Consider the following 18,881-nt stretch of genomic DNA (forward strand, 5'->3'; position numbering starts at 1 on the left):
TGGGGGGAAAAGATTGGGGATTTGGGAAAGAGAAAAGGGTTTTCCGGGAAATTGAGATTGACCGAAGGGATTTTGGCTGGCTGAGGGTTTAAAGGGGTTAATGGTTAAAAAAAAGAAAAATGTGCTAGACATCTAGTCAGTAGCACTATATTTAAATGTTGGGGAAAGGGTGATTGATTATGATTAGTTTGTCAAAGCGGGGGAAAAGGGAAATTGGTGAGTAAAAGGGTTAGATGGGGGTGTGGAGGAGTTAGATTGTGGGGGATATGTTTGCTTTTTGGGGAAAAGGAAAATAGGTTGTTGAACAAAAAAGTGGGATTCTGAAAGGATTCTATGGGTTTTGGGAGGTCGGTGAGGGAGGTGGGTGGGGAAAGAAAGTAGGGGGTTTTTAAAAACGTGGGCATGACAATAGGATTTGGGATTAAAGGGGGAACATTACAAAAGGGAAACTAGGGGTGATCAATTGTACTCAAAAGGAGTGTGTTAGACGGGTGGGCCAAATCAAAGCGGGCGAGACGGTCTCCCAACGTCTTTCCCAATGAAATGGAGCTGACCAGGGGAGATTGATTTTTTTTCAAAATGTAATTTATTATGCGGGGCTTGCCCAAAAAAGATTGCCATCGATTATCAAAGGTCTTAAAGGGGGTTAATAATCCGGGGCGGGGATACGTGAAAAGCGGGTTGGGTATGAGTGGACATAGCGGCGTGGCGTGCTAGTTTTCTCCTGTTCTTGCTGGGTATTCCAACAGGGTTTGGCCCCCGCAAATTTTGTTTGTTTTAGGGCTTTGGGGACAGGTAGAACCATTCTGGATCTTCAAAAAAAGGGGTTGGTGGTGTGTTTGACTTTATGAAGTTAATTTAGGGAGTCATAAAAATTGTAAAGAGGAAGAGGAGAGTGATTACGTTTTTAGGAAAAAAGGATACTACGTTTGTATAAGGACCTGATTCAGGGGGAAGGGGAATATTTGAATGTACGAGTTGGAAGTTCTGCAAAACCAACACCGGAGGTGGATTTAGACCCATCAGTAAAACGAATACTAAGGAATGAGTGAACATGGTAAAGGGAAAAGGGATAGAGGATAGTAGAGGGATTTTGATTTTGGTGGGTCGGGGAAACAAAAGAGCAATATGAGGGTGAGGTAAAACCCATGGAGGGCTAAATGGCAGAAACGGAGAGTTGGGAGTGGGGGAAAAGGGAATGGAGGGGAGGGTACCATGCGAGTGGAAAAGGGGAGTGGTAAACGGGAGATAAAGCTAAGGAAAGAATAGGGATTGGGGGATATTTTAGTTTTTAGGGAATTTGGTAATCGAACATAACTCGGAGAGAGAAAGGGCACGACGTCGAGATAGAGTGGACCTATTCGTGTACAGGTCTCAACGGGCGAGGAGCAAAAGGCGCCTATGCAACGAAACCACATGATGATTTTTTAAAAGTGGGCAGGAAGAAGTTTACAGGGGGATAGATATTGCATCCTAATAAAGGGGAGGATCAAATTACATGAAGACAGGGAGTTTTGCGATTGACCCCCATATTTGGGAGATTTTTTTTAAGTTTCAAAGGCGCGGAGAGTTTTTTTCTTAATGTGAAAATATGGTCCGCCAGGACAGTTTGGGGTAAAAAATCACCTGGGAAATTTGGGCCAGAGAACGCTTTTGGGAGGAGTCCCTTAGGAAGAGGGGGGGTTTGGGGAAAAGGTGGGAAAGTTTTTTTTTGGTAAGGGGTTTTTTGTATGGATGTGCCAGAGGCATAAGGGTTTAAATCAAAACATATAGTAGCCCGGGCTCCTGGTGGTAAACTGAAAAAATTCATTAAACCCAAAAATGATAAGGGGCGGGCACACCGCCTTGTGGACACCTTCGTTTGGGGAAAGAAAAATGATGTGGCGAGGCGATTTTGACCGGGAAATGCTTGGGGAGAGGAAGGATCCCCCTGTTTACACTATCCTAAAGACAATTGTTGGAAATAGGTACCGCCAGTCGTATCTATTTTTTTCAGTAAAAAAAAATACTAGTACAGATTCATGGCGTGCAAATGCACATGTAATATATGCTCAAATGAGAAAGGGGGGGTCGCTTTTCTTCTGGCAGGCGAAAACCAAATTTGGGGAAGGGAGAGAAGATTGTGAATTCAAGTACCACTTTTAAGCGGAAGTTCACCATTCGCTCTAATAGAAATGCACAAGCACTATTTTGCGATGGGGCGATAGTCTTTTGGGGAAGGGTACCCGATTTTTTGGGTTTTTCAGAAGGGAAGGAAAAGACTTCTCCCCAATTAAAAGGGGAAAATTTCCTGATGTCCATATGGGGTTGTAAATTTTTAATAGGAAGGTAAGGGGGGGGGAAATGGGAGTTTCCCGAGCATACGGTTGAATACCGTCGGGCCCTTCATAGTTTACGGCACGTTTGTGGGGAAAATGAGTTCAGAGGAAGAAATGGGGCTTTAGCCTCAGAGGAGGGGGTAAAGTAGGGGTACGTTCTCTGTGGTCTTAATAAAAAAGTGGGGAGAAAGGGAAAACCACTACTGACCTGGCTAAAATAATCCCCATTTCATTGCGTTTTGGGAGGATCAAATGGGGGTATTCAAATATGGAGGGACAGGTCGGGAGGGGGGGGGGATGTTTGCCTGATAGTTTATGGATTGGGGGCGCCAAACTTTTGAGATGATGGGGATGTAATTGATGAAACAAATTTCGCCGCTATTTTTTTTTATTTATTCCGATTGTACGACGGAGATGGGAAATGCTTTTTTAAAAGGAGTAGGGTGATGCTGATTTGGGAGTCCCTCTCTTGTAGGGGTAACTTTCCCCGGTCACTTTTTAAGCAAAGGCTTTGTAAATCAAATTTTCCACCATGGAACACATTTGGGGGTATATGGTCTTGGGGTTTTCGAGGGATGCTTAGTGCAGCTCTTAAACTGTTTTTTTAAATACTGTATCATTTCTAAAATGGAGGTAGGGAGGATGGGGGGTATGAAACGGAGTGAAGTAAAAGTATCCTCGCTCTATCAAGCACCAGCGGGGGAAAATTTAGGGGTGGTACGTTGAAGTGGGAAAAAAGGAGAACGGGAAAGTGGTCACTATGGGGAAAAGGGGTCTAAACTCCAGGGAAAATCTAAATAAGAAGGGGAGCATAGGAGAGGTCAATGCTGAAAAATTTGCGTGCGGTATAAAGTGTGTGGGGCGATCAAAATTTAGAACGTAAGGTCAGCTGTGGGGGGAAGCGCTCTAAGATGGGCCTCGGGATTTTTGTGATAAAATCACCCCTGGTTGGCGGCAGTTAGTCCCCAACTATGAGGAAAGGGGGTTAAATTTGGGGAAAATTAATTTTCAAAAGCAAAAAGTAAATAGGTGGGGGGGGAAAATAGACTAAATCACTGTGACCCAACGATGAAGGAAGATAAGGATAACTGTGAAAGGGACAGGGGTTTAAAAGGGGAGGGTACATAAGGTGTTTTCTGTTTGATATATGGATGGACATAAGGGAATGGGGGAAGAGACAAAAGATAATTGGGGAATTGGTATTGGGAGGATGTGAAAAAGGTCCCTTGAAGGCATCAATAATGGATTATAAGGGGAAAAGGGTATAAAAAGGTCGGGTTTGGAACAAAAACCCGCGAATTTGCAATAAAGGGATAGTTATACTTTAGTGTATAGATTTTAGTACGTGTTGGAGATTTTGAGGGGGAAGCTAGAGGGTGGGAAAAGGACGAGAGGGTTGGGGTGGGAGGGTGTGGGGTTGGGGGTTCTCTAGGAGGGGTATTAGGGGATGGAGGGTCGAGGAAGGGGATACTTGTGAAAAGGGTTTTACGTGTGTATCAAGGAGGGGTGGAAGGGATAGGGGGATGGTGGGGGGGTTAAAGTGGCGGGGTTTGGGTCGGGGGGGTGGGCTTGTGTTGGGGGGGGTAGGGGATTGGGGGTAGGGGTATATCGTTGGAGGAGGTGGTATACATTACTTAGTGTGGAAGGAAGGATTGTAAGATTTGGAGGGTTTGGGTCTTTTCATTAGGTAATCTTGAATTTTTCAAAGGGTTTTTTTCTGGGAGTTTGGGTTTGGGGGTTTTTTGGGGGGGAAAGGATTTTTTTTGTGGGGGGGAAAGAGGATGGTGTCTCAAGCATGGGAGCAAAGGGAAAGGGGAGGTGATTGTTGTAGGGGAAAAGGGGGGGGAAAAGTTTGTCTATCTGTTACGGGGAGTGCGAGGGGGGGAGGGAAGGGGTTGGGTTTATGGTGATTTTAGTATTGTTAGAGATTGGGGGGTCTGGATTTAGGGTGGGAAGAGTTTGACTGGGGAAAGGTAGGAGTAGAAGAGGGGGGTTGATGTAGGGGGGGAGAGAATTTGTAGAATTACTGGAGTAAGGAGTAAGAGAAACCCGTCGACGTGCTCTTGTCTCTTCACGTTGTGAGCTAAATTTTTAATTTTAGAGTTGCTACCTCAGGCTCAAATTTGTAGGTGGGACAGCCCCTAAAAATACATTAGGGGGCCGCCACAGTTGGGATTCTCCCCCTTGAGACTTAAAGGGAAGGGCAGTCTACGAAGGTAATTTTGGGTATGTTAGTGGGTTTTTTTTCGATGACCCCTGGGGAATGGAGTAGTTTTACTGATGTTGCATCATATCGTGAGACAGCAAGTAATTTCTCCACAATCTACCAAACTTTGTCTAGATTGGGGAAAATTTCTTGGGGAGATTGAAAATGTTTCCGGGGCAAATTTAGGGGTTTGGTGGGGGGGCTGCAGGATGGGGGTTTCCATATGGGCTGTTATTTTGTTTTTAAAGCTAAGCTTGGTTTTTTGGGTGTTACTGTGACAACGGGAGCGGGCGGGGCGGCTACGGAAAAAGGCTTTACTACTTGTTTTTTTGGGGACATTGTTGAAGGAAGGGTGTTGTCAAGTAGGGAGCTGTGGGGTCACGAAAATCGGTCCCATTTGGGTGCCTGAAGAGGTATTCAAATTGTTGTAGAGATAGGGGTAGTAGAAGGGCGGGGGGGTGACGAAGATGGAGTAGTGTTTAAGGGGGTAGTGTTATGGGGGGGTGGGGAAAAAGGCTGTAAATATTAATAAGGGGATGGGGTGGTTATGTTGGAGGGTTTGGGGGAGGGTGTTGAAGTTGAGATTTCTGGGAGAGTGGGAAAAGTTCCTTAAGGGGTTTATTGTTGGGTACTTACTAGAGGTATTGTAGGGGGTAGTTATTGCAGTGTTCGGACCCGGGCAAGGAAGCCTGGGTCGGGAATCTGGGGGGTTTTTCATCGTTGGGTATTTGATAAAGGGGGAAGCCCCCATTGCCCCCCTAGTGGGGATAATTTTCATTCGGCCTGGTAACCTGGATTATGTTGGGGATAAGAACGGTCCCCCCCCCAGGTCCCCTTGAGGGGGAAGGGCTAGATAACAAATCGGGAATCCGTGCCCTGGCTCCCTCGGGCCTTCGGATTGGGACAATCAGCCCTTTTATCCTTTTAGCACGGCTCTCACCCTTGGAGGGGGATACAGAAGGTTTGGTGAAGGACAAAACAAAAAATGGGAAGGAAATAAAAACCTCAAATTGTTAGTCAGGGCTAGTCCCAAAGGTTGGGGGTTCCCCATCATTGGGTCCCATCTCCGCCTCCTAAGCCCCCCCAGACAACAATGGGCAAGGGTTGGGGGGGGGGAAGGGGGGTAGGTGGGGGGAAAACAAGGGCAGTTGTTTCAAAACGTGGGCCGGCAGTAGGGTTGTGGTTGGAAAGAGGACGGTTGGAAGAGGCTGGGGAAGAGAGGACTGGTGTCCCCCAGCATAGAGCAAAGGGAAAATGGGGTGATTGTTGGTAGGGGAAAAGGGGGTGGAACGTTTTTTTCTGCTTTACGGATGCGAGGGGGGAGGGGGAAGGTTTGGGGTTGTGGTGATTGAAGTATCTGTGTAAGATTTTGGGGTGTCTGGATTTAGGATGGGAAAAAATTTTTACTGCGAGGTAGGGGTGAAGAGGGGGGGTTAGATGTAGGGGGGGGGGTTTTGGGATTGGGAGAATGAGCAGTATTACTGGGGTAAGGGTAAAAGAACCACTCGACGTGCTTCTTGTCGGCTTCACGTATTTGATCCAAGTTTAATCTAGAGTTTTGGGCCCTCAACTCAAATTTTAAAGGGGGGACAACCCTATAAAATACATATGGGGGCCGCCACAGTTGGCACAGTGGTGATTGTGCAGGGGAGTTAGGGCGGGTATGGCCAGATGGGGGACATATGGGCATCGGCGTGGAACGCAATGTTTGGCTGGTGTCCCAGACCCAATAATTTTTCCTCACTGGAGGGGTGGTAGGACGAAAAGGGGGGGATTCTCCTCCTATGAACGTTAAAGGGAAGGTCATCCTACGGAAGGTAATTTTTGGGTATGTTAGGGGGTTTTTTTCGATGACCCCTGGGGGGGAAAGGATGCATTGTCTGATGTTGCATCAAGTCTGTAGACAGGCAAGTAGATCTCCATAATCTGACCATCTTTGTCATAGATTGGGGATTGAACTGTTTGTGCAAGTATTGAGGGTTGGGTGGGGTTCTTCAAGGATGGGTTTCCATATGGTCTGTTAGTTTTGTTAAAGCTAGAGTTTTGGTTTTTTTATGTTACTGTGAAAAGACGGAGCGGTCGGGTCGGGTACGGAAAGAGACTTTTTCCTACTTGTTTTTGGAGACTTGTTGGAAAGAAGGGGTTGTCAGTAGGGACTGTGGGGGACACGAAAAAACGGGCCCTTTGCTGCGCTGAAGAGGGTTTCAAAATTTTTGTAGAGATAGGGGGAGTAGAAGGCGGGGGGGTGACGAAGATGGGTAGGTTTTAAGGGGGGTAGTGTTATGGGAGGGGGGCAAAAAGGGTGTAAGGTATTAATAAGGGAATGGGGTGGTTTTTTTGAGGTTTGGGGGTAGAGGGGTTGAAATTAATTTCTGGAGATGGAATGTTTTCCCTTTGGGGGTTTATTTTTGGCTTGTACTAGTAGGTATTGATGAGGGGGTAGTTTTGCGTTTCGGAGCCCTGGTCAAAGGAGAGCCTGGGGGCAGGGGAAACTGGCGGGTTTACATCGTTGGGGGATTTGTAAAGGGGCAGCCCATTCCCCAATAGTGGGGATAAGTTTTCTTACTGGCCAGGTAACCTGGATTATGTTGGGGTAAAAACAGTCCCCCCCTAGGGTCCCCCCTTTAGGGGTTTGGGCTAAAACTAAATCGGGGGTACCGTGCCCATGGCTCCCCCAGGCCGTTCAGGCTGGCCCAAAGTCCCCCTTTCATCCTTTCGCACGGGTCTTACCCTTAGAGGTGGATAGCAGAAGGGTTTGGTGAAAGGGGCAGTAACGAAAAATGGGAAGGAAAAAAAAAGACCCTGCAAAAATTTTTGAGTTCGAGGGCTGAGTCCCAAGGTTGGGGAGTTCCCTATCATTGGGTCCCCGTCTCCGCCTCCTAACCCCCCCAGAAAAAAATGGGGAAGGGGTTGGGGGGGGGGCAAGGGATAGACAAATAACCCATACCCTACCCAAGCTCCCCAGCCATTCATACTGGCTTAAAGTCAGCCTTTCATCCCTCAAAGCGCTATCACGCCTTAGGGAAAAGGATTGGTTGAAGGGTTTGAAAAAAAAAAATGAAAAAAGAGGAAGACACCTTCAAAAATTAGTTTTGAGTTGAGTGCTAGGCCCAAAGGGAGGGGGGGTCCCCCGTATTCGTCCCCTGTCTTCTAAGCGCCCCACCCGCAACAAAGGGCATGGGTTGGGGGGGGGGGGGGGGGGATGCAAAAAAAGGTTAAACCCGGGTTGGCCTAAAAGGGCCTGATCCCCCACCTCGACAGGCACTGTAAAAGTGACATCACAAAAAGAAACTGCTGATTCATCCTATTCATGCCCACCATGTGCCTTCTTCATGTCCACTTGTATGGACGGCCCTTTAAATTAGGAGAATCCCAAAAACGGGGAAAGTTACACAATGCTTTTTAAAAAACTTGAAAACATGTTTTAGCAAATTACCTTTTTTCCTCATTTTCAACAAAAATTTCAAACTTCAAAAGAAAAACTAATTTTTTTTTAAGTTATAAGGGGGGTCAAAACCAAAAAAAAATTTAAAACAGCAAAACTACTTTTTATCCCTTGTGATAAAAGGAAAATAAATGTTTAACAATAAAAAATTATTAGAAAAATACATCAAATAAAATTTTTAACTGAAATAGGGGAAAATTTGAATTTTTCAAGTTTAAAAAGCATCGAACAAATAGCTGCAATTTCGTTTTTCATCATACTTTTAATTTACTAAAATTCATTTACTTAAAACTCTGTAAATCTGGTTTAAGAAAAAAAATCAAAGGGTATAAAAAAACTTCATTTGTCAGTATGATCCCTTTTTAAAAAAATTCTAGTAGAGATTTTACTTTTATAATGTTTTTTTCATTTGTCTATCATTTAAAATTGGAAACCAATAAATGATTTAAAACTGACTCGTCATTAAAATACAAATGACTGATACACTGATTTTTGTTTTTAAAGCATTAATGAGGCACAAAAATTCCCCAATAATGCGGGTTTTGGGAAACTTGTCAACAATTTTTGGGGTTTTTTGTGTGTTGGACTTTTTTGTCGTGTTATCCATGTAAAAGACTAATAGGAAAACCCATGGGCTTCTGTATGACAAACATTGGGTTTTTTTAAAAAAAACTTTTTTTTTCAAATAATTTTAAAATTTTCTTTTCAAAAGCTTCTGAAAAAAGTTGATTATTTTGGGGGAAAATATGATAAAAAATTCTTTAAACAAAAAAATAATGAAAACCCCTCTGAAATATTTTACTCAGCCCTTAAGCTACACCCCGGAATGCCTGGGCCCTCACAATGGGGTTCCTTTCTTATACAAGCCTTCAAAACATTTCCCAGCTCATGTTTTTTTTTATAATTAGAGACAATTTTTTATTTGGTTTGGAAATGCCCCAAATGTACTTACTCATGTAAACATTAATATTTACACGAATCATAAAAAACAACCATTATACTTTAACAAGATAGAAAAGCACATTTTTTTTACCTTAATTAATAATTTCTAAGGTTCCCTTATGCTTCTGCCCAACTCTTCTGCAAAAAGATGATTCACTGACTATCGTAAAAAAATTTTTTCCCCTTTCCACTTCACTTTTTTATTTACTTCACTTCCCACTCAGATGTATATGCCCATCAGAACACTGGCTAAGCCACAACTAAATAAGGAGAGGTCAGGAGTCTTTGCTCAATCCTCTAGCACTGGAGAAGCAGATGATTATGCTCACCCACCAGGATTCTTTTCAAGTTCCTGGAAGAGAGGCGGAGTCTAATGCTCATCCATTTTCAAGTTATCTTCAGTAGTTGGCGCTTCATGAAGTGTTTGATTTTCCTGTCAATAATAGTAACACCATATGCTGACTTGAGACATTTCCTTCACTTGCATTATAAAGTCTTTATGAAATAGATCCTTAATTTCAAAAGAAGCTGATCACCTACAGTGGACTGACAAGTGATCACAGTATAAACCTGAAACAAAATCATACAACCAAATAAAAAATATATTCTAAGCAAAGCTTTACTCATGGTGTTTTGAGAAACATACATGAATAAGACAATCTTATCTTTTAATGAACATTTTCACTAACAAAAACCACAAATTAATCCAAAAAATCTGAACAGGTCCAAGAAAATCTAAATTTCTACATACAAGTATGTATGCTTATACAAACACATGTAAATTTTCAGAGGAAAGCAGATGAAGCAACTTGGACCTACCAGCACTGCTTTTAACGCATCTTGTATTTGTGAGATTCCCTGCATTCTGACAGTTCTCCATGGAATTCCATTTCTACTTGGAAATCTAAGTCACGATTGTTACGCTCATTTGGTTTCATGGTAAAGGTTCCAAAAATCTCTTCTCCATGTTTCACTGTCAGGTAATCATCAAAGTAGAAAACAGTTTGCTTCCAGTGTGTGTATCGTGCCTCTGGAGCTGAAACCAATATAATTTGTTATTTAGACAGTTTACAGACACTATTATGTACCTAAATAAATATAATGGGGGAAATCAAATATATATATAATTGGGACGGAAGATACCTGTACATTTACAAGTCACATCATATCAACTGTAAATAAATACCTGATGAAACTATACAAATGGTCTTTTGTGGGTTATCTAAATTATGCACAACCAGACAAGACATCCTCAAATAGCCATTATGTCTGATATACACTTCATGTCTCATATGTCATTAAGTGAAGGGAAAATGGATTTCTATAACACTTCAAGTTGATTTATGTATAGGCCATAATAAATTACTCATATACCTTGAGGAACACACATCTTTTATTTACAGATCATTTCAAACAAGCAGAAACTCTTAAGAATGTGAAAAAATGAAAAGAGGTTGGAGAGATAGATTATATGGGGAAGACCAATGGAGCAAAGTGGGAGAGAACAAAAAGAAATTAGTAACACATACCTGTAGAGAAACCAGTCCTCTTATGACACTTTGTAAATTCAATATTGAAATAAGCGATAAGAGCATGTACATAATCATTCCTTCGGACCTGATAAAGAAAAATAATTTGTATGAAAGTACTTTATGGGTAAAAATTTCAGATTCTGAGGTTTTATTTCAGTTAATTCAGTTATACTTTATATTTAACCCATTACTGCCAGGCCATGTGTACAGCTGTCATAACCTGCTTGATCTGTCAGATACGGCTATATGCATGGCAACACACTAGAGCAGGAAGTTCCGCTACACGTAGCGGACTATTACTCCAAATGGCAGGATGGTTGCCAGAAATCACCAGTCAGTGAAACCAAGAGATTTCTAATACCATCATCTAAGGGTTAAATTACAAAGTTCTTACCTGTAGATGAAATGGTGAGCTGAATGCTAAGTCTTCCTTCTTCACTGTGTAAAGATCAACTTCTTTAACTAGACAAGAATTTGTCACAACCTGGTTGAAAGAAATGAAAAAGTTGTAAGGTTTCTGTAATCTGAACCACTAATTGGAATGCTGAAAATGCAAACCAATCCTGTAAATATCTTGAACAAAAATATATACACTAACTAAAGTAAATGCCACTTACAACTGTGAAAAATAATTACAAAAACTGCTGATATCTATGAAAATAAATTGATATTTTCCTCTGAAATTCCTTCCTTTCTTTTTACTAACCTGCTTTGCTTCCACTACATCCACCAGGGGTTCTGTCATGGCTACTTCACGGATGCAAGACATGTCAAACCCATATACACTATCCCACCAGTTGATTTTGTCATCCTTGTACTGACGGTCCTGTAAATATGTGGCATATTAGTTAATTAAAAAAATAAATAAATAAACAAATAAATACAAAGTAAAAATGGCAATGAATCTATATAGTTTTGCTACATTATATCTAAGAGGAGGAAGATTAGGAATAGGAGGTTAGCATAAACCCAACAATGATGGCTTGGACTTCACACTGTGATGGGGTACAGTGGAAGGACCAGGACATCTACTGGGCCATCACTTGTTGCAGTGTGATACCATGGCTGTGGTCATGCTGAGGAATAGGTTCAACCAAGCTCATTACTTGTCTCCATTTTATCAATGTGGAGAATGTAGCTCTACACCCAGCCAACAGGATGTGTAAGCTCTGATCAGTCTTGGATGCCCTTTCTGACTTCTCTCAAACTACAAGCCTGAGGGGGACATCATCAGCCAGACTGAACAGAAAGTTCAAGCCCAAAGACCACACTGCAAGGAGGATGGGCAATATGGACTACTTCAGCAACAGATATGCTGGTCTTGCAGAGGAAGGACCACAACACTTGACAGTCCATACTGTTGCAATGGATGGGGAGATGATGATGTTGATAACTGATAACAGTCAGCATGAAGGGTGTCATGTTGTGAATTACAAGTCATTGCACTACCCTTTTGCAGGTCCAAGGTGTAGTACAGTAAGAATTTCTTCCACTTTAACCTGGCAGTAATCAACACCTAAGCAGTCCGTCATCCTTTGAGAGAGGCCTTTTAGTTGGACCTCTCCTGGTCTCTCCTTGGGTATTTCAGGTCCGGCAGAGCAAGAACTGTACAGTGACACACCCACCTATGGCTGAGAGGCAGGCTCTGCAGCAGAGACTCAACGACAAAAAGTGGCTGTGCCATTGGTGTTTGAAGTAGGTGGTGGTTTAGCAAAGTAGGTGGTGGTTTTTTAGCAAATTTGGCATTTAAGTTTCGACTTTCTTGTGTTGAGTTTGCAGTTTAACTTTACAAGCACACTAAACTTCCTGTGTATCTTCCTAGAGCATAATCTTCAATATCCTTCCATTGGTAAACAAGGAGCATAAAGTCAGAGTTTATACTCAGAGTGGGCTGCCCAGCTGTGTGTAGTTCACACACGTCCCCTGCAGTGGGCACTAGCTACTATAGATACCACCCAGAAATGAAGGCGTGTTATACTTTGAGGGGCCCAACGTGTGTAGGTTAATACGGAGAAAACAGAGGGAGAGAGAATAAGCAAAAATGAGGAGAGAGGAGAGGCAGAACTACACTATTTTATAATGAAGAAAGAAAAAGAAAAACACTAACCTCAATTGCAGAAACAAAAAGAGTTGCCCGATCAGGGAAGAGCATTCCGTCTGTGGCCAGCCACTTATCACGAGCATAGAGGACTGTGTCTAACATTGACTCATAAAAGAGGCAGTAGCCCATCCACTCACTGATGATTATATCCACTTTCTCTACTGGCAAAGTTACTTCTTCTACTTTGCCCTGAATTATTTCCACGACTGTAAACAAAACAAATATTAAATAAAGATAGCACAATATAATTATATATATATATATATATATATATATATATATATATATATATATATATATATATATATATATATATATATATATATAGATATAGATAGGTAGTTAAATATATACAGATAGTGATAGAAAAATAGACAAAGATAGATACAGATACAGACATATAGGCAAATTTGTTTACATTTGCAGAACAGACATATTTGCACTTTGCAAAAACTGAACTCACCATTATCAAGATTATTAGCAGTTACAATTTTCTTAGCATGTTCTACAATATTTGACATTTCAATCCCATAAACTTTGGCAGCACCAGCCTTCGCAGCAAACATGGACAGAATGCCTGTACCGCATCCAACATCAAGAACAGTCTGAAATAATGTTTTTATTTAACATACATATACAACAGAAAAGATTACTGAACTGACTATGCACCATTAAAAAAATTAAATTAAATATGCCTATTCCACTGTAGCACAATGGTACAAGTTACAGATTTCATAAACCATTACGTACAAGGAAAAATATATGGTCAAAAATGCTAGAACATCACATGACTATGAGAAAGGTAATGGGCCAGAGCTGAGAATAATACTCTAAATTTGCAATGTACTTCAGTTGCTTCTACTAAATATATTGTCATCCTTAAAATACTTGTTCAAGATATGAGACAATTGATAAATTACTTGCTATGGTGTCATGAAGGAGAGTAAAGAATATATTTTGCCTAAAATAAAATATGGCCTGCCATTTACAAAACAAATAGGCCAAAATATCTAAATGGAATATACTAAATACTAAAAATAAGAGCAATCAGCCTGAATCACCAGCTCAAAAAAGTGAACATTGAAAAGATGGCAACCTTGAACAAGGATCTGACTTCAATAACAGAATATCAAAATTCAATATATATATTCAACCCATAACTTACCTTGCCTTTAAACAAATGTCTGTTGTGGTACATTGCATTTCGGTAAGTAAGCGTTCGAACTTCATCCTTCAACATTTCCTGTCAAAAAATTATTCTTATGAGATCCAGATTATCAGAACAAATGGAGCACTGGTATGATCAACATGACAAATACAATTATATGCAAACAAAACACTTCTAGAGGAGCATTACACTTTAGTTAACTTACTTCATGGATGCCAAAGTGAGCATACGAGTCAAAATAGTAGTCCTTTGATGTCATTTCATCAATGGGCATTTTTTCAACCTTCTCCTTTTCAGTCTTATTTTCCATCTTGATGATATCTCCTGCTACAATCTGAATGAGAAAAAATGATATTACCTTCCTGCTAAGTTACAGAACCAGTAATCCTACTATACATGTATATACATACACTCATGTACATACAATAGCAACAAATCTAATGTCATTATAAAAAAAAATAAGTTACTGCAGTTTTAACAGTTTCAAGTAAAGTTTAGTGTATTATCATACAATGTGGATAATTTTTCATATGTGGACACTTGCCATAACATGCCCTGTCACAGCAATCTAAAATTCCTGTGACTGGGCATGTTCGAGGGGAAGGTTAATGGGGGGGTCTGCACACAACACTCCCAGACAAATTGTCTTTATCTTGCCATACATACTGAGGGAGAGCTGAAACTTAGGGGGACCTTTATTTGTGGTGTCTCCAGATTATTTCTTGCACCAACGAATAAAACTCTGTCCTCAACACGAATATTATCTCAAATTTACCCTACCTTAGTGCATCCATACCATAACGATTGACCAAATGTTGGTAGACAGCATGTGTCTTGCACATATAACTGTACTAGGCTTTAAACAATTAAAGCTTCAAGATTTTTTGCTTTAGATGAGCATACAGTTTTACATATATATTCATTTACTTATTTTACCTTAACGTCTGTGCTACTACTTTCCATTTATTGCTCCTCATATATCCATTTTGTGACAATTTTAAAGTAAAACTTACCGAGCTAAGCAGGATTCTAACTGACCTTGATGGTCTACAAAGCTTTAGCAAGTGAAACTCTAATGACATGCCTGTCATCAATGAAACACACTGAAGCATTTTTCAAAAAATTGTGAAGGACTTCACGCCATATTTAATTTAAATCTTTGGTATAGTATACCACATAACTAACTTCCTAGTGAAACCCATTCCAACCATATACTCCTTAGCCATTAGACTTCTCCCTAGACCCCCATGGTCCTTATACAATCTGTACATATCCACATATTAGGTTCTTTTATCTAGACGCCCATGGTAATAACACAATACGCAAATGTATACTCCCTGGCCAGGAAGTTCTACCTCCAGGAACCCATGGGACTTGCACAATCACAACCATATACTCCCGCACTAATGCGCTATGTCCCCTAGACCCCCCATGGTATTAATACAAAACATTCTAACCAGGTACTCCCTAGCCCGGGAGTTTCCCCCCCTTGGACCCGAGATCGTTATGCCAACTGTCTGAACTGCTTAGTATCTAATTTGCACTCTTGGAGTATTTAATAGGCTCTAATATTATACACCGATAGAATTTTATCTATTTCTTCTGCAGCTGACAATAAGAATAACTAATGCAAGGACACCAACACCACCAACAACACCAACAACAATAGTAATAATAATAATAATGTTAAAGATAATACCATTAATGACAATACTACTAGCTATATGAATCCATCAGTATTGTTTTCTCCAGCTGTCACTTTCTAGGTAAACATTAAATGGAAATAAAATATAAAGAAAAAACTTCTCTAGAGAACTTGCATCACAAATAAAAAACATTTGGAAATTAAAAGATATGCTAAATGATAGTTATTTCATAATTATTTAATACAAAAGTAAGCTGGTTGAAGTAGAACTATCATACAAGCAAAACTAAAGTAAATTTTAGCAACAAGTAAACAGGTAAGAACAGGTAGGCCTAGTAATTCACTCATAGGTGACTATGTACTATAGAGCCAAGTTTGTATAACAACAAAAATAATATTATTAACAAAATAAAAACAATATTAACAACATGTACAAGAACGTATGAAACCTTAACAACAATATTATTATTATTACTATCATTACAACTATTATTACTATTATGGTTATTACTATTATCATTAGTATACAATTATTACTGCTATTACTATCATCATCATTTTAATTATTATTAATATAAACATCATTATCACTATTATTATAAACATCATTATCTTTACCATTATCATCATTAGTTATTATTAGTATTACTATTACTATCGTCAACAGTTATTATTCTTAAAATTATTACTTATTAATTGCTATAAATTACCATTATTATTTGTTATCAACAATTAATAACTACTATTAATTATCATCATCATCGACTATTATCAATCATCATCATTGAGAAAAATCATTAGATAAATTAAGAAATAAATAAAACAAATAATAATAATATGTAACAATAACAACAATAATGACAATAAATAAAAATCATCATCATAATGATGATAATTACTATTATCATAATTATAATTATAATTATATTTAGAATTCATCATCAATCATCATCATCATCATCATCATCATCATCATCATCATCATCATCATCATCATCATCATCATCATCATCATCATCATCATCATCATCATCATCATCATCATCATCATCATCATCATCATCATCATCATCATCATCTAATTATAATTATAATATTAGTAATATTAATACTACTAATATTATTATCATAATTAAAAACCAATATTATGAATATTATGATTATGAATATTATGATTATCATCAATATTATCATCATCTCTAACTTTATGATTATCATCAATATTATGATTATCATCAATATTATGATTATTATCAATATTATTATTATTATTGTCAATATTATTATTGTCAATATTATTATTGTCAATATCATTATTGTCAATATTATTATTATTATCAATATCAATATCACCTAACATTAGTATCACCTAACATTAGTATCACCTAACATTAGTATCACCTAACATTAGTATCACCTAACATTAGCATCACCTAACATTAGCATCACCTAACATTAGCATCACCTAACATTAACATTATCTAATAATATTATCTAATATTAATATTAACATCTATTAATATTAATACTAATAATATTAATACTAATAATATTAATACTAATATTAATATTAATATAGAAAATGGGGGGGGGGGGGGCAGAGAGTAGGTACAATTTTTGTGCATGACAATCAGTATATTGATGTAATCTTAAAGATTGGTGATCTCACTGTAAAAAGCCATGCGGTTTTCACCAGACAAATTATTAAGATAGAGCATATTGTCTAAATGAAACACTGGCTAGGCAATTACATTACCACAGAGGTATAGTCCCCTGGATAGGTGCATATACTATAATGGGGGTCCAGGGGGCAGATCCCCCTGACTAGGGAATATACATCACTGTGTTAGGTTTGGTTGGATGTTGGGTTATGATGTTCTGTCAGCAGAGCACCCTACTAGGAACATATACTACCACTGGGGTCCAAGGGGTTCTGCCCTGGCTAGGGACATGCAAGGGTCTTTCGGTAGCATTTTGCTGTATATTTTACTGAAACATTGTTTGAATGCCAGTAGAGTTTTTCCAAAGTTGTTGGCCTGTAAATTTTTAACCCATTACAGACAGCTCACGTGTGACGGCATTATCAACTACTTGGTCTGCAGGGTACACCTGTATGTGTGGTGACGCGCCAGAGCAATAATATCTGATTTAAATGATACTGACAGAACTCTTTCAACCTTCTCCATCCCGGTTAAACAATCAAATAAAATGATATACACTTGTCAAGCCATCAGAAAAGTATAATTCCTGGAATATTAACATGTATACTACCTACCCTTAAATAAAATATCCAGTCATAAGTAAGGATTGGTTAATCTTTATTGTACGGATGTACTAAGCTAGTGCAAACTGAAAATGCCATTCTTGTATAGGACTAAAAATTGCTCTCATTAATACAAGAAATGGTTAATATTACTGAGAGTGACAAATGGAGATAGAGGGATATGGACAGTACCATCTTACAGAGCATAAAAAATAGAGTAAGAAACAATAAAGGTACATTTGCAGCAGCCTCACATTTACAGAAAATGACGAAAACAGCCTCTTAATGTTTTTAATGTCTTGTTTTCTATACCTCCATTTTATACATTTTCTATAAGTCCGTTCTCTATACTGATCGCATTTTCTGCTGACAAAGCAGGAAATCATTTCCAATTACTGATTTATTACTATTTTTTCATATTCCTTATGTTTCGTCTTTTTTTTTTTTGGATATCTATTTATTTTGTTGTTTTATCAAATGTGTATGTATTTTTATTTCAATTTCCCTTATCATTTCCATTATCCTTTCTTAACCATTTAACAACAATACTGTTTGTTTCCCTTAATATCCTCCCATATCCAAAAACACTCTCAATCACTTGCTCACTTTCCTTTAAGCTTTTGCTATGGCTGGAGCATCCAACTTTTGTGATCAGAGTGACATGGGGTACATTTGATTTTATATTCAAATATAATTTATTTGTCTTGTGCCACTTTTATCATCATAGATCATTGATAAATTATATTTATGGCAGGATCAGGCAATTTTGGCAAAATTACAGCAGCCAGGGCAACCTCTTGCTTGATCATTACCAGGCGCACAACACTATTATCAGTTTAAATGTCCTACATGTGACAATGACTGTCGCATGGACAATCAAATGTATTCTTTTCAGTACGACAAATCAAGAAAAATTAGCAATGGAAAAGTTAGAAGCAATTTCAAAAAATTACTTTTTAAGAACACCTCATTTGATAAGAGTAAGCCTGATTTTGAAACTAACTTCAAATTCGTCAATTTGTACTTAAACATTTTCTTATGAATCTGCACGAAGGAGCTTCAATTTCCGCGGGTTCCTATTGACATCCAGTGCCAGGCATTATCCTCTCCCCCTTCAACACCTGGTTCCCCACACATCCCCCGAGATCGTTGGGAAGTGGAAATATATAATAAAAAAAAATTGGTAATTGTTACTAAGAGCTATATTCCCTCCAGAGACGATGTTCCAAAATGAGACCTTTTATATCTTTCCTTTACCCAA

General features: G+C 39.0%; 1 protein-coding gene across 2 annotated transcripts in view; it reads right to left on the reverse strand.

The window, feature by feature from the left end:
- Positions 1-9,177: 9,177 nt before the first annotated feature.
- The window catches only part of LOC119576204 (protein arginine N-methyltransferase 1-like), a 12,206-nt gene continuing 2,502 nt past the window's right edge, over positions 9,178-18,881 (reverse strand). For both annotated transcript variants that reach the window (XM_037923791.1, XM_037923792.1), the window contains exons 2-10: positions 13,918-14,046; positions 13,710-13,787; positions 13,008-13,149; positions 12,551-12,750; positions 11,150-11,269; positions 10,838-10,927; positions 10,441-10,528; positions 9,731-9,947; positions 9,178-9,481 (exon numbers count right to left, since the gene is read on the reverse strand). In XM_037923791.1, the coding sequence (XP_037779719.1) occupies positions 9,742-9,947; positions 10,441-10,528; positions 10,838-10,927; positions 11,150-11,269; positions 12,551-12,750; positions 13,008-13,149; positions 13,710-13,787; positions 13,918-14,046 (1,053 nt within the window). In that variant the 3' untranslated portion in view covers positions 9,178-9,481; positions 9,731-9,741. The remainder of the gene's footprint in view (positions 9,482-9,730; positions 9,948-10,440; positions 10,529-10,837; positions 10,928-11,149; positions 11,270-12,550; positions 12,751-13,007; positions 13,150-13,709; positions 13,788-13,917; positions 14,047-18,881) is intronic.

The sequence above is a fragment of the Penaeus monodon genome, chromosome 8 (genome assembly GCF_015228065.2).
Source record: "Penaeus monodon isolate SGIC_2016 chromosome 8, NSTDA_Pmon_1, whole genome shotgun sequence".
Taxonomy (NCBI): Eukaryota; Metazoa; Arthropoda; class Malacostraca; order Decapoda; family Penaeidae; genus Penaeus; species Penaeus monodon.